Here is a 21,177-nt window from a genome sequence, read left to right as displayed (position 1 = left end):
CTTTCATGGATAGCCATTTCTTATTTATTCACTCGTGGAGATAAATATCATCACTATTAAATAAAAGTAGAAGAAGAAATTCATAACTAATATTATCTAGTTGAAAGAGTAATAGTATAACACAAAGGTGTTGGATTTTTAATCCAACATTGGTACTATTAATTATATATTAAAAGATTAATAGATATTAAGGATATCTACTGTTATTTTTTGTTATTTTTGTGTCATATTAAAAGTGATAAATGTAAGATATACATATATGTACTATTACATGAAACCAATAAATTTCTCTTAAAAAACTTTGAAATGGAAGATATGGGTGAGGCATCCTATGTGATTGGAATTGAAATTATTCGTGATAGATCACAAGGATTATTAGTTTTGTCTCAGAAATCATATATTAATAAAGTTCTAGAGAGATTTAAGATGGAAAAATGTTTTGCAAGTGTCGTTCCAATTCAGAAAGGGGATAAGTTTAGCCTTATGCAATGTTCAAATAATGAGTTGGAACGCAAGGAAATGGAAAGGATTCCTTATGCATCTATTGTTGGCAGCTTGATGTATGCTCAAACTTGTACCATACCAGATATTAGTTTTGTTGTTGGAATGCGGGGCAGGTATCAAGGTAATCCAGGATTAGATCATTGGAAAACTGCAAAGAAAGTATTGAGATATTTGCAAGGAACAAAAAATTACATGCTCACTTATAGGAGATCCAATCACCTTGAGGTGATAAGATATTCAGATTATGCTGGATGTGTGGATACAAGAAAATCTACATTTGACTATTTGTTTCTTTTAGCTGAAGGAGCAATCTCACGGAAGAGTGCGAAGCAATCTGTCATTGCTGCATCCACTATGAAGGTTGAGTTTGTGGCATGTTTTGAGGCCACTGTTCAAGGATTATGGTTGCGAAACTTTATTTCAGGACTTGGAATTGTCAATAGTATTGTCAAGCTGCTGAAAATTTATTGTGATAATATCGCAGCAGTCTTCTTTATTAAAAACGACAAGTATTCAAAGGATGCTAAACACATGGAATTGAAATACCTTGCCGTTAAAGAAGAAGTTCAAAAACAAAGGGTGTCAATTGAACACATTAGCACCAATCTTATGGTTGCAGATCCTTTGACGAAAGGTCTGCCACCAAAGACATTTAATGAGCATGTTGAAAGAATGGTGTATCTAAAAATCCTTATTAACATTATGATTAAGTATTATGAATTGACACTTTGAGGTCATTAGATTATTGTTTCTGATATTTAATGCATCCTGTTTATTTAATTAGTTATTGTATACACATAATGAGTTATGTTGATATAATAGGATTTGTCTTTGACTAAGACATTATTGTTGGACCATCATGCCTTTCATTTATAGGTCATATTAAGTAGAAAACTAATATTGTAGTACTTAGAAGGAATTATGTTGATCTAATGACATAAAACCGCTAAGACTCATATTAGCCTATACTTAATAATGATATAATGATATAACCAATGCTTAAGATATTTCAACCTTATATTTATGGCTTATTTTCAATTAACGGAGTTCTGCCACATTGGCCAAGTGGGAGAATGTAAGATATGCATATATGTCCTATGTGGCATATATGTGATTTAAAATCATGAAAATTAGTTACTTTTGAAATTTGAAAAGTAGTTATTTTTTAAATTTTAAATTTGGAAGGTAGTTACTTTTCAAATTTGAAATTTGAAAAGGTATTTTTGAAAAAAAATTGTTTTCTATATTTAAGCACATTTATGGGATGTGCGGTTTTTTAAGAGAAAGAAATTGATCATCCTTCTACCAAGTACTTGAGACATTTTTCTCTCCATCAGGAAGTCTTGTAAAAGTGAGAAAAAGGTCAAAAAGAAGAAAACCGATCATCTTTTATCAACATATTGAAGAACAAATCTTCATAGATCAAGGTACACATATTCATGTTAATAATATTGTAAAAATCATATAAGATCAAATAGATAAAAAAAATTATTACAATAAAATGGTATTAAATTATTTTTGACAATTATATATCTAAAAAGTTATGAAATCTTTTATCTTGGGGTGATTAAAGGATAATTTTTATTTCAACATTATGATTAAAGTTATGATCACTGCAACAAGACCTGTGACCTACAGTGATGATCATATTTTTGTTATTTTCTGAAAAAATACAATGATGATTACTATGGTTTTTTTTTTATGAATTAAATAAATGTGACTTCAATAATTCAACTTTTGTTGGAATCACAGTGTGTTTCTCGTGTTATTCGATGACGTGACCAAATAAATGTGTAACATACATTATATATGTGATCTTGGATCCAAACCATTATTACTTGGAACACTGTTAAACTTTTTGCAGGAATTTAAGAATATTAAAATTGCAGTGTTTGTTTCTTATCATTTAATTCGATTCTTGGAGGGGGGAAAAGAGATGCTTTGTCATCACTCTCTCTTTGTTTTTTCTTAAGACAGGCCTACAATTTCATAAAGAAATGGAACGCAATAATTACTTTGTCTGCTCTTCATTATTTTTTTTAAAAAAAATTCTGAGTCCGTTTGAAGATTTTAATCAATTTTGTTTCATACTATATGAATAAGTTTATAGTTGGGATTACATTACCTGAATCATTTTTAGCAAGTTCTGGAACTTTGTTAGATTCTTGATTATTTGTGGATTTGTATTGTACTCTAACCCTTCTAAAGGTTGGTGCAAGTTTTTAGAAACCATTTTCAAGTGTCTCCATCTTTTAATTTTATTTATTTTCATTAATTATTTTATTATAGATAAAAATAAAACCATTCATAAAATATTAATAATAATTTATCGTATAAAAATAATTAATTGTATTAAAATGTAATTGATTATGTTTTTATTCATAATCAATTATCATTGCAGTTTTCACGCAAATATCTTCTATATAGCGAAGGATGTCTAAAACGTAGAAGTGTTTTCATTTTTTGTATTTATAATTTTATTTTATTTTTCTAACTTTTCTTCTTTTTCATCTTTCAACGTTTTTTTTAATAGAAACGTACCTAAGAGTGAGTAGCATAGAAAAATATTTTTTATTGATGAGAGGTCAAGTGTAGGATAGCTTAGAGTATATCTAGTGGTTGCTTTTTTAATGATAGCTAAAGCATATTTAGTAGCGTTTTTTTTTTCTTAACTTCAAAACAAATCTATCAAGTAAATTAAAAATATATAAAAAGTACGAGTTAATTAAAGTTTTTTATTATTTGAGCAAAATTCAATATTCATTTTTAAAAAAAAAACTCAAAATGTACAATTAGGTGAAAGGGGGCAAAATATACAAAAACAAATTGAGAATTCAGTAGCGTTTTTGAAAAACAAATAAAATTGTATTATAAATAAAATTTGTAACAATTATATATTTAAACAAGTTATATTTAAAATCATGATAAATATTTTATAATATAAAGTAATGTTATTTTTACTTAATGACAATTTCTTTTAAAAAAAATATTGAAATTCAAGTTATAACTAAAGTAAAGGCAGTGAAAAAGACATGGTTGAATAAATGTCCCTAAAACACTATTCTTAACAAATCAAAGTTAAAAAGACTCCCTTCAAAGTATTGAATCGTATTTATTAATTTTAGACTTAATAAAATTTAAAATTATATATACAATCTTATTTATAAACATTTTAAAGCAATTTTGTTTAGGTATAATTGGGTGATTGCTTTTTTATGAATATAGGTTGGATTAGGGAAGAATGAATGCAATTTGCATGAAAGGCAAGGATTGATTAAGCCACAATACCCTCCCAAATACAGTGTCACCTTCTCCTAATTAATAAATCATTTATTGTGGCCCCTTTTATGTAAACAAAAGGGATTCATTGAAAAATTCCTCGGTAAACATTTCATTGTGAAGCTGGTGTTAGCTTTACGCAATTTCTCATCTCAAACAAGAAGAAAAAAACTTACCACACATACAATAATTTGTTTAACTTTTGACTCGTTTCCTTTTTATTTTTCTTCATGCAATCACACATACCTGTGGGAGTGACTTTAGGGCAATCATATAGCTTTGTAATGATTATTTCTATCCAATTTCTAAACATGAAAGCCAAAGAAAAGAGGACAAGATAGACAGAAACATGTTCAATTTCTTCATGAAGCGTCGGAAGCAAAATTACATGCACGTAACTTTTTGGTAAGATATTTTAATTGTGATTAATTTAGTGTTTTTGGTTTCAGTGATTTTTAATATTTCATTATAATGGTTATAATTTTTGTATTTTTGTATTTTTTAATTTATTTTTTTATTCTCAACCAGATATTAAATTGTGGGGTTTTGATTTGGTTTTAATTATAGGTCCTGTGGGTTCCCAAGGGTTGAGATTGTCTTGTCCCATGCGTTAGTGTAAAGTGTAACCCAACAAATTACATTTTGTATAGATTGTAGAAAAGAACACTCACCTAACTAATTATTAATCACAAACTTGACTCATTTTGTGTGCATAACGTGAACCACAAAGAACGTAAATCACAACCCTGTTTTCAACAGTTTCTATAGATTAGCTTTAAGAAAACTAATTATTTGAAAACATGATTATCTAACATGAGAAAGATCAAATGCCAATTCTACCAACTATTATAACTTTCAATCATTTTTAATTCACAATTAATTAAATTGAAAGTTTCTTTCAACTAAAGTATATTTTAAAAACTTAAATCAACGTAAAATTATTTTTTAAATGTTAATTATAAAAATAATTGTAATATGTAATTACAATTCAACCGTTAATACCTATGGAAACCAAGTCCTAGAGAAGTAGAACAAACACATAAATCAAGAGAAAGGGCTAACCGTGTTAGCAATTGAAGAATAACCCTAATGTCTAATAGTAGGAAAGAATTAGGTAAACAATCTTAGTTGTTTCTCAATCATAAGTTATTCTTGCTAACCAATAATGAAACAAAATAGTTTTACAGGGATTTAAAAAAAAGTGAAATAAAAGATTTTTTTTCATAGATTAAAATTAATATATATGTGTGTTAACAATAAAATTTAGAGAAATCATATGAAATCAATTTTAAAAATTAATTTATGTATGAACGAATTTTAATTTATGAAAAAATCAATTTTATTTTATATTTTTCTCTTAAAATTTTATGAAAAAACCCATACGTACAAATAGATATAAGTTTGAAAAAGAATTAAGTCTAAGAACAAAAATAAATTTCAAAAAAGAAAAATTCAAATGAATCAAACGAGCAATACAGTTGTTAAATTTTCGAATATGAGTTTATCGTATATTAGTGGTGGTTAATATCAATGATTAATTCAATTCTTCTTTCACCTTGAAATTAATCCATCAATCATCAATTGATTTCGAAACTACTTGAGTTCAATGTGTGTTTGGTTAAAATGACCTCTTGTTGATAATACTTATCCAAAACCATACAATAAGTCAAAGATCTATCATTATTTCAGAAAATTGGGTAAAGTAATCAAATAAATAATAAAAATAAATGCTAATAAGTCCTTTATATGTACTAATTAAGGAAACAAAATAATAAAAAATATTTAAAAGAATGTTCATTTTTATTAGAAATATATATATATATATATATATATATATATATATATATATATATATATATATATAAGAACTTAAAACATACTAGTAAAACCTATCAAATAATTTTGGACCAATATACACTCCTTATCAGAATCTAAAAATATACATGCATCGATTTTTATGTTGTTCAATTTCATGGTATGAAAAATATACACAGATTTTATTTTGTTCAATATTTAGGTATGAAAAATATTATTTTTCATTATGAAAAGTGGTTATGCATTTGGATCTCTTGGTAAATTATTAAAGCTTGATGTTCAACTTAAAGATGAAGTCATGGTGGAAAAGAGCTACTTCATGGCTCTCCATGATGTTTTGCACTTCTTTTATTTGGTTTTCTTTTAAGATATTTTCAGTTTTTACCTCACTTCAAAATGAACCGATTTGATAAAAGAAAACTAGTTGAGTGGTAAATAGAAACCTTAGATACGATATGGTTAAAAGTGAAAGTATTGTTGAACCAAATTATTGCTATGGTCCTAAACCATGACACTGTAAAGGTCTGTACTCAGCTATACTGAATGATAGTTAAACAAGTTAAGAGGCATCAGTGAGAAGAGAAGTGATGGGTGAGGTGAAGAGAAGCACCACATATGTAGCAACAGTTGTTGTCCTTCGTGACAAGTAAGGATTTCTGGCTTTCCCAAGCATGTAGGGTATTCTTACATTTTATGTTTTTTCAAAGTTGCTGTTTCAAACAATGACTGCCACTTTGCATGTGACTAGTTTCTACAGAACAAACTTTTGACTCCAAAGTCCTTTTTGTTACATATATGCTAGCTAGTTGTATTTGATTATTAAGTAGATGCTTTAAATTATATGGTTGGAAGAGTTTAATAGGCTTCAATGTCCACAAACTGGCTGAATGTGGATGAAATATATAATCGATTTGCGTCATATACGGAAATAAATTTAGGTATTCAAAATCCCGTAGTAGATATTTCATAGTATATACATTATTAAATAGAAATTAATTTTAAATATTAAAATAATTAGTTACTATTTGACTAAAATAAAATTATTTTATAAATTAAAATAATTATTGATATCTAAAGTAATTTCTATTATTAATAAAAATTTATAAAATAATTTCTAAATTGGTATCTAATCTCTTAGTTGCTAAGATTTTAGCTACTTACTACTTTATATTTTAAATTAGTTTCTATTAGTATTTTAGAGACCAATTTAGGATATAAAGTATTAGTAACTAAAACCTAAGTAACTAATTTAGATATCAATTTAGAAATTATTTGTTAATTTTTTATTAATAATAGAAACCAGTTTAGATACCAATAACTTTTTAGTCTTTAAATTAGTATCTAATTTAGATAATATAAGACAAATATCATTACGTAAATATGTATTTTTTTAATTTAATTTTTGAAATATGTTACTTTTAATTCTTAATTCTGATAGATATCACTACAAGAAAATTATTAAAAATTAATGACTAAATTAGATATTATTTTATAATCTAAAAAATTATTTACATCTAAAGTAATTTCTATTATTAATAAAAAATTATAAACTAGTTTCTAAATTAATATCTAATTAGCTATCAAGGTTTTAACAATCAATTACTTTAGATTCTAAAAAAGGGAAATTAAATTGTGTTTTAAATAATTTATAAATTCTTTTGCAATCATCGTCCGATGTTGATAGTTCAAACTATTAGACTTATACAACCATATTGTGTCTGCCTTGGGGTGCAACTCAACCTTAATAATTAACAAAATTACATATTTCAAATTTTTGTTCATAGTTACTCTCTTTCTTAAGTTAGCATAGACAATAATATCATATAATGTAAAAGAGATAAAAAAAAAAAGAAACAACATCCAGTTCTTGACCAACGAGTCAAGTTTAACCAGGTTGAAAAGTATATTTGAGTATTCTCTGGACTCGTAGCCACTCTAGGCTAATCCCTTGAATATTTTGTACTCAAGTCACTCTTGACTAACCATTGAGTTTACTCAAGTCTTTCCCAATCATTTAGTCTAACTACTAGAAAGTGCTTGCATCTTTTGACAAATACAAGACTTATGTTTTATCCTATTTCAAATCATCTTGCATTCTGGGAGGGGTTACGTCTTTCGATGAGTACAAGGTTTAGGTTCACTCTCCTAACCAGCTAGATGAACACTCTCAGTGTTCTTCTGATGACTTCTCCAATTCCAAGGATATGATAGATTCTCTGCTCTTGTTTATGGGATATCTTTCTGAAGCTTTGAGGATTCATCCACATCTAAGTAGTATTTTTGCACAATGCAAGCTAAGAGATGGTTTTTATCTGTTGAGCATATTCAACTCTTCTAATGTTTTTTCTATGTTTATCAAGCTTGATTATAGACAACATTAATTGCATTTCATTCAACTTTCAATGTGTTCCATCTTTACACAACATCCTTGATTGCTAATAGTGTTCATCTATCTAGGTAGCATAGCCTTTTGCACCAATTAATAGTAAAAGTGCATATCATAGAGAACAGGTAGTTGGGTCAATGTTGAAATGCCTTTGTGTTAGAAGGTTGGTGAAGAAAACAATTTTATATCATGCTCGAAGAGATCTTGATATTGACTTATATTTTATCTTGAACAAATCTCTTTGGTTAGAGGGAAGGCAATGTTGCAATAGAGAATAAACATTTATATTGACGAAATTATATATTATTTTAAAGACTAAAAATTATTAATTCTAAATTGGTATATAATTAACTATCAAAATTTTAGTTATAAACTTTAGAATCTAAATAATTGATAGCTAAAACATTGATAACATGAAAGCAATGATGGCAACAACAGTTGTGGAGTGCAATGAGGGACAAGCAGACGAAGGGCAGTTGTGTCATTTGACTCAACAGTGGGGTGCAGGTTGAAAATGAGGGGGTGCAGGAAGAAAAACCTGCTACTTAAATATGCCCTTTTGTTTGGGCTTAGTTTGGCTAAATCGTTTTTATTTCTCAAAAAGCACTCATGATTCTAACAAAAATATGCAATTGTTTCTGTAAAATAAGTTAAATTCCAGTTGCTAGTAAATTTCATTGTCTGCTGACTGCTAATCATTATAATCAATACAAATTTCGTAGTCAACTGCTAACAATTGATACGATGTTACCTAAACGGATTTGGCTAGGCAAATTAAATTTAGCGCCTGTTCAAATGCCCAATATCTGAAAGTCGAGGAACTACAACTGGTACACCTCGGGCCTTCTCAAGTGCAATACTTATCCTCAATGGTCTGCCTAACAGTGCCTGCAAAGAAAACATCACCTTCAGAAGGAACATCTACAGGAAAAGAAATAATATGGTATTCTTTATGTCTGACCTTTCCATCCATTGCTTCCTTTGCACATTTGGCATCATCTTCATTTGAAAAAATGATAAATCCAAAGCCTCTAGACCTGCCACTGTCTTTATCATACACTATCCTCACTACAAGAAAAGGTCTCCAAGAATTTAGAGCAGAAGGTCAAAACAGTAACAGATTCAAGGATAGCTATATTGTATACTGAAATTGAATTTATGAGAATCAACGAAAGGAACAAATCAGATGGTGGAAAAAATATAAGAGGTTGTTCACAAAACAGCTAAAGGCAACTCAAAGCTCTCGATATACACACTGTCAAACCTAAGAATAACTTATTTTCATCACCAGACTCGCTGAAAGGCTCATCAACTTTGTTCCCAATTGTGTAATTCGTGGTTGAACAATCGTCGTCCTATTGCCCAAGTTTCTCCTTAGTGTTAGCAAATTTGCGCCCAACATGGCACAGCCTTTGGGTTTCCAAGCAGTTGATACTCCATTAATTTTACACAAGTTTAGGGTGTAGAAAATAACTGCTTTATAAAACAGTTGTGTATTAGAAATTCTAGGATTATGTGAACAAGATAACTTATTAGTAACTTACATACTAGAAAATGTAGGATGACAGTTATTTGAGAAAATAATGTATTAAGAGTATATATATACTACTGGAAACATAGGCCTCGTTCTGCCGTGTCCACATTTATTTTATTATACAATAAAAACAGTAATCAAAAGTGGTTTTTTAAAAAATAATGACCCCTTTATTTATTGATACCAAATGTATCTTCTTTATATTGATACCAAAACTGAATTCTAATCCCTTTACTAATTTATTTATTTATTGTTATAAATTATAGAAGGTTGTGTAATTGGGAGTGGAGTACTCTCTGTGGGAGACTTTTGTCTCTAGGACGGTAAGTGTTGATGTGGGACTAACCCACCACTCTTGAGATTGCAATTAAGGCAGTCCCAAAGAAGCCAAAGCTAAGGCAGAAATGGAGTGACCACAATTAAGGTGGCTTCCAACACTCCCCTCACACTGCTAGCTTGGAAGGTGGCCCAATAATAGATCTAAGATAGGCTTTGATACTATCTTAGAAATTGGACACAGGGCTTAACTCAACCCCACAATGAGAATGATACAAATCAATCAATTGAGTTCAACTTCTCTCTAAAATTGGTTTATGTTGAGCTTTGTTGCCACTGCATTCATCTTTTCCATGCCAAGAAACAATCAAGGGAATTTGAACAAAAACTCAAGCCAAAATAATTCCTATTCAATTCATAATAACTCTAGTCAAACCCAACCAGTCCCAATTTTGTTCATTAGAATACCATGACTCTAGTTTCTCCTCCTCTAACAGGTGGAAATTACAACAATTTGTGCTCTTTCAATTAAGTGTTTGTTGATTTTGATGGACAAACTCAAATTTGTTGACGCATTCAAATGTTAGAGAAGTTTGATCAGATTTATGACCTCTGGGAGAGATGCAACAATTTGGTAGGTACTCTCCTCGATCTTGAAAATTGTATCACCTTTGATTTTTGAAAGTATAGTTTACGTTGATCTTGCCTACGATGCCTGGAGGGAACTTTAAAGAGAGATTCCTTTAAGCAAATTTGGTAAGAGTTGCAGAAATTGGACAAGAAATGTATGATTTCAAGCCAAAAAAAAAAAATCCAGTCACAGAATATTTCAATAAACTTAAGATTTCCGGGAGTAGGAGGTTGACTACATGGATCACACTACAGTTGCTACGATTCTACGAATAATAACCAAAGCTTCAAAAATATTATTTAGCCTAAGATCTCCCTTGACTTCCTCCAACACTTTTTTGGTCTTCCTCTTCTCCTTTTCAAAAAATAAGAATCATACTATCTACATTTCTAACGGGCTCCTACAGTGACCTTCTTTGTACATGTCTAAAATGAAGGACATTGGTAAATCAAGTTTTCAGCAGTTCAAAGAGGCACAGTTTAAATCCTTGGGTTACTGGATCTACAGATATCAGCCAGGTCATTTCTTGTCTATCTGATAAAGAGAATGTTGACTGGACTGAGCAAGTGTGCACTTCTTTTATCTTTGTTCCAAACATACAATAGAATGCCTACCATATCAATTAAAAATTAAAATGCCAAATGATAATGTTTTAACGCTGGATTTGCTGGAGATGTGAAAATTTCAGCATTTTATTCCTAAGCATGGGTTAATTGTGCCACAGTTCTATTTTAACGTGGTGTCCACGTCACAGCTTGCAAAATAAGCACATAGCAGATCTTTATTTGCTGATAATGCATGTTCAATTCAGGACTTAAAATTGAGGATGATTGGTTTGGCGAGCTTGAAGCAAGGACTCTTATCACTTAGATCATTGTTGGAATAATGTTTCTATTGAAGATATCATTATGTAGATAGGGAATATTTTATAGCTTTACTTTTAGGGATTTGCATTTTATATTTCCTTCTATAGTTCCCCTTACAAGTAACATTGTTTCTAAACCTTGTTCTGTATCAAAGGCAGCTTTTATGGCTCCTTAGTCTAGGCCATAACTCATTTGTTAGACTTCATAATTTGTGTAAGCATTTTCCTTCTATACAATTTACAAATTAATAAAGACAATTGTGATATTTGTCATTTTGCAACGCAAACGAGACTACCATATACTTTAAGAGCTAGGACATTTGGGAAGGACCACATTCTATAAGTTCACTGCTTGTTCTTCATAAGAGGCAGAGTTTGTGCTTTTGCCTCTGCCTCCTACAAACAGCAGTTGTTACATTATCTCCTCTACATGTCACTTATGTCAAGCAATCTGTTCGATACAGAGACAGTAAATGTGCACTCCGTATTGCTGCAAACCTGGTATTTGATAAATGAGCTAAACACTTAGACATTGACAATCACATAGTTCCGGAGAAACATGTTGCAATCCTCATCATGAATTTGATTTCCATTTCTACCGGTGATCAACTGCTGATGTCTTCTATAAGAGTCTCCATCCAGTGATACCTACCATCAGTTGGTTTCTAAGCTGGGAATGGTCAATATTTACCAGTCCTCAGCAAGTGGGGTATTACATGATGAGAAACAGAAACGGGAAAAAGGAGGGAATTAGTTAGTTAATTGAATCTAGCTGTCGGTTACTAGAATTAGTTAGTTACTATTTTTTCCCTGCACATAAACCCATGTACCTGTACATCACTGACTGATGAGAATAATACAGATAAACTGAGTTCAACTTTTTCTCTCTAAATTAATTTTACAAAGGGACATCTTACGTAGCAGAATTCGAATTTTGGTGCACGTGTTAACATGTATGTATAATCTTATTGTCCCATTCACTTAGGTGAACGCGAACTCACCACAAGTGCAACTTACATGACAGTCCGTCAAATTTGTGAGATGAGATGAGAAAAAACAAAATTGAGCAAATGCAGATGAAATACAAGAACAAAGAAGAAAAAATTGAAAAGTGCCACAACAATTAACAGATCAAAAGTAGAAGCGACCACAGATATAAAGAGAATCAAGGTTTCAAAGTGTGTTGTTTGGAATGGTGGAAAGAAAATGAGGGAGTAGAGAAAAGTTAATATAATGACATCTCAGTCCCGTTTAAACAAGCTATTAAGTTTCATACGTTACAAAATTACACTTCTAGACAACCACTAGTCCCAACTTTTGCAACAACACTTCAGTGAGACAAAACGTCGAACACGTAGATTCATGTCAGAAATATGGGTAAAAGAGAAAGACCTAGAAAAATATCAAGGCGCATTTTACCTTCAGTGACGTCTCCGAAGGAAGAGAAAGCGTCTTTGAGCGACTTCTCGTCCACTGACCATGACAACCCTGAAAGAACCTCGGAGTCAATAAAAATCAAGAAGGAGCAAAATAGAAGAATATATATATATATATATATATATATATATATAGAGAGAGAGAGAGAGAGAGAGAGAGAGAGAGAGAGAAGGACCTCCAACAAAGAGCTTGTTGGATGAAGGATGAGAGGGTGGAGAACAGTAGAATTGGCATTGAGTTTGAGGAAGAGGAACGCGAAACCTTGTCGAAATGGCTGTAGCAACAAACGCCAGAGATTTTCTGTTCATACTTCCAAATCAACAACCACGTCTATGTGTTTTTACATTCAAACAAAGCTTTTGGTTTCCCACCTATTTTTTAGCAATGATTTTAGTTTTTCAAATTGGGGTAATTTTAGTTTTTATCCTTCAATTTCTTTTAAAGATAGTCCCTCAAAATAATTAAAAAGTATAGTATTAATTTCTTAAATTTAATATTTATTGACTAAAATAACGTTTTTTTTATTTTTAGAGACGAATTTTTTTAATTTACAATATAATCAAACATTTTTTTAAGTGGATAGAAAACAGTAAAATTAGTGCTTTACGTATCACCTTTTTTTATTTATTTTTGGAGAGACTTTAAATGGAAAGGCCTGATAACATAATATAATGGATAAGCTTGTAAAGCCCGTAAATAAGTGGAGGGCTTCTAGTGTAAAATTTATAAGTTAACTTAAATAATTAGATAAATACCATAAAATAAATATGTTTTGCACTATTAGTATATTGATTAAAGATTAAAAACGAAAATTCTCACATAAATGATACATCATCAATGTACATATTCAAGAAGATACATTATTTATATCTTCGTAGATAGTCTAAATTAGATGGAAGAGAGATAATGTGTCGTATATAGAACAATTAAAGTGTGTTTTAGGAATAATAACATGGAGAAAATTATATTTTTTTATTATATATTAATTTGATATATAAGTTAAAGATAATTTATCAACTAAAGATATATATATATAAAAAAATATTTTATCTTGCAAGTTGTATGTTGAGGAAGATTAATCTTATTGGATCTAAATAAATATTTTCATAAATGCTATACAATTTAGTTTTTTTTATAATATTTAAGGAATCAAATAAATATTTTAAAGATTACACTTGTTTTTGCATATTTAATTAAATATATTTATCTCAAGACAAATATTGTAGGGTAATACATTTTCTATGTATAATTAACCATCATATCTAAATTTATTTTAAAAAATAAGTGCTCACGAAATGTATATATATATATATATGGTAATCAAATCTTATTTAGAAGTGTAGTGAATAATAAAAATAAGGTTATACTTAATTATTTGCTGACAAAGTCACTGTGAAGGAGAAAAACTCAAGGCAATTAGAGAAATGAATGTTGATGGATCACAACAATACTTTCATGACTTGGTTTGAAGTTGAAATTATCAAAGATTCAACAACATCAGAAACAAACAAGTTAATATGAATAGCAAATTGACTTTAAGTTTGATATCTTATGTTATTATTTATGATATCAATCATTGTTCATTTTATGTGAATTGTAATAAAAGTAAAATACAAAATAGTAGGATTACTTTATAAGTAGATTTGATGCAATTCTCTACAAAATCTTACACCAGGATTAATGTCATGCTATAATGTGATTGAATAGATTTAGGAGGTTTGTTATGTGATGTTTTATGTTCCTATTTGCTATAATGTAATTGAATAGATTTAGGAGGTTTTTTATGTGATATTTTATGTTCCTATTTTCAAGTGTAAGTAGATTGATGATAAAATTTGTATGAAAATTAACAAACCAAGAATGACACTATGTATTACCGGACAAAATCATTATTAGACTTAATTAGACTTAATTACAGGAATATAATCACTATTAATGAGTCTATAATTAGACTTAATTATAGGAATATAATCACTATTAATGGGTCTATAATTAGTCTTAATTACAGATGTTATGTTAGAAAAAGAATATGTACGGTTCTAATGCTATGGTTATATATATATATATATATATATATATATATATATATATATATATATATATATCATTGCTATAGATGAAAGACTGAATAAAACAGAAAATATTAGAGCGCAAAACTCTGATACCGACAAACACAAAGCAAAGGCAACGATGCACAACCATGGCAGATGCACCAGAAAAGAATAATGCCAACAAAGCAGAGCACGAAGGAGGAGGTGCTAAGAAGACCTACTCGCCATATGATCTCAACGCGAGTGACAATCCCGGAAACATAATCACGCAAGTCCACGCGGAGAAAATTACGACGAATGGGCAAGAGCAGTAAAGATCTCGCTTCGTGCCCGGAGAAAATGGGGCTTCATTGATGGAACACATATCCAACCAGAGGATGAGGCACCCGACCTTGAAGATTGGTGGACCGTGCAGTCCATGATTGTCTCTTGGATTTTAAACACCATTGAACCAAGCTTACGATCCACAGTAGCATATGCTGAGACTGCACATAACTTGTGGGAAGACATTAAAGAAAGATTCTCGGTCGTGAATGGACCTAGAATTCAACAACTAAGGTCGGACTTGTCAAGATGCAAGCAGGAGGGAATGGTGGTGGCAACTTACTTTGGAAAATTGAAGGTCCTTTGGGATGAGCTTGCTAACAGTGACAAAATTCCATCTTGTACGTGGATGCAAGTGTGGAATTGGTGCTCAGTTGGAAAAACGAAGGGAGGAGGAGAAGGTTCATCAACTCCTTATGGGGTTGGATGACGCAAGCTACGGAACAGTAAGATCAAACATTTTGGCCTCAGACCCATTGCCGTCTCTGAACCGCGTATATGCTATGTTGGTACAAGAAGAAAGAGTGAGAATGATGGTCAAATCAACGAAAGAAAGGGGGTTGGTCGTGGGTCTCGCGATACAGGCCAACTACAAAGAAAAAGGGCGTGGAGATATGGTAGAAAAATTAATGACGTGCAGTCATTGCGGTAAAAATGGTCACGACATGAAGGGATGCTTCCAATTGATCGGATATCCCAAATGGTGGGGTGACAGACCAAAAAGTGAAGGCAAATGGAACGGCAGGGGACGCCAAGGGATGCGAAACAAAGGTAACCCGACACGTGCAAATGTGGCACACGCTAGTGGAAGCAACAGTCAAGCCAACAATGACGACAAAAAACTTGAGATGGCAGGTCTGACCAATGAACAATGGAAGGTACTGGTTGATATGACCAGCAAACAAAAATCAAATGAATCAGAGAAAATGACTGGTAAGAGCATTTGGGATTTGTGGATTATTGACAGTGGGGCATCAAACCATATGACCGGGTCACTGGAAAATTTGAGTGAAAAGGAAATTATACAAGGGTGCCCCGTAGGGTTACCCGATGGTGAACGTGTTCTAGCTTGCGAACAGGGAACAGTGACTCTTGAAGAAGGACTTGAATTGAAAAATGTCCTTTATGTTCCCAAATTAAAATGCAATTTACTTTCAGTACCTCAATTGACGGATGAAGAAAATTGTGTTGTAACATTCACTGATAAATTGTGTATTATACAGGACCGCACTTCGAGGACGCTGATTGGAGCAGGTGAACGGAAAGATGGGCTTTATTGGTATCGTGGGGTACGGAAGACTCAAGCATGTCATGTCAAGATGGAAAATCAACTAGCACTTTGGCACCAAAGATTAGGACATCCGTCATTTAAGATTGTGCAAATGCTTCCTGATATAAGTGGGAAATGTACTCGTGATGAGTTGAATAAAGTTTGTGAAGTTTGTGAAAAATCGAAACAAACGAGAGATAAGTTTTTCTTAAGTGCGCATCAAGCTTTGAATATTTTTTATTTAATTCATTGTGACTTATGGGGTCCTTATAAAACTCCTTCATCCTGTGGTGCTTCATATTTTTTGACAATTGTGGATGATTGTTCACGGGCAGTTTGGATCTATTTGTTAAAAGAAAAAAAAAGAGGTATCAATGACTTTGAAAAAAAAATTCACACTCGTTGAGAGGCAATACAACAAATGTGTTAAAATGGTTCGCTCTGACAATGGAACCAAATTCATGTGTCTAAAACAATATTTCATTCAACAAGGTATCCTTCACCAAACTTCCTGTGTCGGGACCCCGCAACAAAATGGACGCGTCGAACGCAAGCATCGACATATACTGAATGTTGCTCGGTCATTACGGTTACAAGGCAATCTTCCCATTAAATTTTGGGGGGAATGCGTTTTGACTGCAGGCTACTTAATCAATCTCACACCATCCTCCATTCTAAAAGGAAAAACCCCTTATGAAGTGATCCATGGATGTGTACCCAGTTACGCGCACTTACGAGTATTTGGTTCATTATGTTATGCTCATAATCAAAGTAGACAGTGGGATAAATTTGATAGTCGTAGCCGAAAATGTGTGTTTGTCGGGTATCCATATGGCCAAAAAGGATGAAAATTATTTGATTTGGAAACATAAACTTTCTTTGTCTCTCGTGATGTACATTTTTTCGAAAATAAATTTCCATATTTTGAAGCCAAAAAGATGGACACTACACCACCATTGCAAAAACCCAATTATTGCCAACTCTTTAGAAACTGGAACGGACCCACATTTTCTTCATGAAGTTGCCTCCTCAAACCTAGATGAATGCATCGTCAACCAACCCATTGTATCTCCCATCCCAGCCAAGGAGGATGCTACCCTCACAGATGACTTCGACCACACTATCAACGACTCCGATCCGTGTATAGAAGCCTCGACGCTACCCGCGGATCCACCGCCGCGTCCGACGGAGACGGCGCCGTCGGTTTCTTCACCACCGCTGACGGCCGCGGTTCCCCTTGGGCGAGGGCATCGCGCGAAGCTGCCTTCCGTACGGTTACGTGATTTTGTCGCAGCCACCACGATACCGTCAAGCCCCTCTGTTCCGTCACCTCCTTCAACAGAATCCTCAGGTGTTTCGTATCTTATACATGATTTTGTGAATTGTGATTCCTTTTCTAAACATCATCAAAGTTTTCTTGCCTCTTTACACACCGAGCAGGAACCCCTGTTCTTTTCTCAAGCGGTCCGAGAACCCCGGTGGCGTGATGCTATGGCACAGGAGATTCATGCTCTCGAACTCAATGACACCTGGAAACTCACCGCTCTCCCTCCTGGAAAGAAGGCACTTGGGTGTAAATGGATCTACAAAATCAAATACAACTCGGATGGAACAATTGAAAGATTTAAGGCTCGATTGGTAATTCTTGGCAATCATCAAGTGGAGGGTTTGGATTACAACGAGACGTTTTCTCCTGTCGTAAAGACGGTAACCATTCGCACAACTCTAGCAGTAGCAGCCGCAAAAGATTGGGAGCTTCATCGGATGGACGTTCACAATGCGTTTCTCCATGGTGATCTTGATGATGAGGTTTATATGAAACTCCCTCCTGGCTTCCAAGAATCTCAACCAGGGGCAGTGTGCAAGCTTCAAAAGTCTCTATATGGCCTCCGACAGGCCCCCAGGTGTTGGTTTGCTAAACTATTTTCTTCTCTCACTCGTTACGGCTTCCAACAATCCCCGAAGGATCATTCCCTGTTTACTCTCAATAATAATGACATGCAGTTGGTTGTGCTAGTCTAGGTTGATGATCTTGTGATTGCAGGGAATAATGGTACTGCCATCCAATGTTTTAAAGGCTACTTAAATCAATGCTTTCATATGAAAGATTTAGGCCACCTCAAGTACTTCCTGGGGTTGAAGTTGCTCGCTCCCCCAACGGAATCTTCCTTTGTCAGAGGAAATATGCCTTAGATATCATTACTGAAGTCAGATTGTTGGGTGCGAAGCCCGCCACTACACCATGTGAAGAAAATCACAAATTGAGCTCCGCTACTGGTTCTTTTCTTTCTGACCCGGCTACTTATCGTAGACTTGTTGGGAGGTTAATTTATCTGTGTTTCACTCGACCTGACCTTGCCTACAGTGTCCAAGCTTTATCTCAATTTATGCAAAATCCACGCTCCGAGCATTGGCAAGCTGCTCTTCGCGTTGTTCGATATTTAAAGGGGCATCCTGGACAAGGAATACTCCTACCTCGAGAGAACAACTTACAACTCTTTGGGTGGTGTGATTCTGATTGGGCAAGTTGTCCACTGACACGGAAATCTCTCACCGGATGATCAATGGCTAAGACCACCCGAGAATTAAAGTGGATTAAAGACATTATCGCTTCTCTACATGTTCCTCATCCTGACCCAATTCATCTTTATTGTGATAGTCAAGCAGCACTTCACATTGCTAAAAACCCGGTCTTCCACGAACGCACCAAACACATTGAAGTTGACTGCCACCTTGTTCGAGATGAAATCATTCACAAGCGCCTTCTTCCATCCTATGTGCCCACACATACACAACTAGCTGACCTTTTCACCAAAGCTCTCGGTGCTAGAAAGTTTGGAGCCATCTTGGTCAAGTTAGACATTCAAGATTTACATGCTCCAACTTGGGATATTACCGGACAAAATCATTATTAGACTTAATTAGACTTAATTACAGGAATATAATCACTATTAATGAATCTATAATTAGACTTAATTATAGGAATATAATCACTATTAATGGGTCTATAATTAGTCTTAATTACAGATGTTATGTTAGAAAAAGAATCTGTACGGTTCTGTACGGGTTCTAATGCTATGGTTATATATATGTATCATTGCTATAGATGAAAGACAGATTGAATAAAACAGAAAATATTCTTTCACTATGTTTTTTTTTATGTAACATTGATATCTTATTCTTTATATAAAAAATAAAGGGAGATTAACAAATATGAACAATGTAATATTGATGACACGCGTTCATTTATGTCAACAATGATTAATAAAGATAACGATAATGATTTTGATGATGTATATGTCACTTAAAAAATCAAGATAGGAAAATATTCATATGACTCTTGTTAATGTTATATGTATGAATAATTATTTCTCTATTGATATATAGTTTTTTAAATGTTATTAATGTTTGCTACTTTATTTTGTTAACAAAAACATGATTGTGATCAAATTCCACCTACTTCTTTATACACGACCTTACAAAATCTACTAGAAGATCCACCATATTGAGGTTCTTGCACGTTGGTGAGAGAATATTACCAACAATTGATATTAACGTTTATGGAACCTTATGATAAATATTAGATCATTTAGCAACTATCTTAGAGTGGTAGCACATAAGAAATTTTTTTATCATAATATTATCTTAGAATTAGGTACCTCCTTCAATTATAATTTTAATAGGATATTTAATACTTGTAATATTCACATTGTTATTAACTTTTGTATGATATTTATTTTAACTATTAATTGATAGTCTTTTCATGTTATAATGTAGATCCATTGTGATATCCTTAAATTAGTAATGTATATAATTTATTATATATTTTAAAATATTAATTTATGTATATAATTTAATTTAATTTTATATTTTAATAAATTTTATAACTCTATTATTATTAGTGTCTATTATTTACAAATATAATTTCATCTTAAAACTTAATTATATGTTTTTTATTCTTATACTAACTTTTAATTTATTTTATTTGTACTTTGAGTTTTAATTTGTATTTTTTTATCTTATTAAAAAAGTAAATGTTTTAAATACTCTACTAAAATAAATATTAAATAAAAACTAATTTTAGGGACTAGTTAGTTACCATTTGACTATTATAAACTTAAAAAAATTATTGGTATCCAAAGTACCTTTTATTATTAATAAAAATTTATAAAATAATTTTAAAATTAATATTTAAAAAAAACTACTAAAATTTTAATTACTTACTATTTTATATTTTAAATTAATATTATTAATTTTTTAGAAACTAATTTATAATTAAAAATATTAATAACTAAAATAATGATAACTATTTTAAATATCAATTTAAAAATTATTTTATAAAACTTTATTAATAATAGAAACTATTTTAAATATTAATAATATTTTAATCTCTAAAATAATATATAATTTAATTAATATATTAACTAATTATTTTTTACTTTAAACTACAGATTTTGTTTAATAATTTTTTTATAATATTTTATCATAAATCAATTACCTATTAACAAGTTACATTGAACGAAAAATTCATTCACTATAAGTATACAAAGTAACACATTAACAAAAACTATCAACTTACCCAGTAATAATTTTTAAATAAAACAATAATTTCAATTTATTCATAAACTGACATGAAAAAATATACATAATTTCTTAAAAAAATGGACCCCTTTTATTTAGACCTTCACAGTTCCTAACAAGACCCAATGCTGGCCTTGCTTGAGTCATGTACCAAAACCAAATTTTGTCACTTATATGATCATTCACCTTTTTTTTTCTTCCAATTTTATATAGCGACCGCATCA

The 21,177-nt window shown here is 31.5% G+C and overlaps 1 protein-coding gene across 1 annotated transcript; it reads right to left on the bottom strand.

The window, feature by feature from the left end:
* Window positions 1-8,541: 8,541 nt before the first annotated feature.
* On the bottom strand, window positions 8,542-13,114 carry LOC137808362 (glycine-rich RNA-binding protein 4, mitochondrial-like). The gene is made up of 4 exons (XM_068609432.1): window positions 12,903-13,114; window positions 12,710-12,778; window positions 8,946-9,052; window positions 8,542-8,872 (listed from the first exon to the last, which is right to left on the bottom strand). Exons 1-4 carry the CDS (start codon window positions 13,033-13,035, stop codon window positions 8,765-8,767), a joined length of 417 nt encoding a protein of 138 aa, XP_068465533.1. The 5' UTR covers window positions 13,036-13,114; the 3' UTR covers window positions 8,542-8,764.
* Window positions 13,115-21,177: the final 8,063 nt, after the last annotated feature.

This window comes from Phaseolus vulgaris, chromosome 3, assembly GCF_000499845.2.
Source record: "Phaseolus vulgaris cultivar G19833 chromosome 3, P. vulgaris v2.0, whole genome shotgun sequence".
Lineage (NCBI taxonomy): Eukaryota > Viridiplantae > Streptophyta > Magnoliopsida > Fabales > Fabaceae > Phaseolus > Phaseolus vulgaris.
This window is presented reverse-complemented; position numbering and strand designations above follow the sequence as displayed.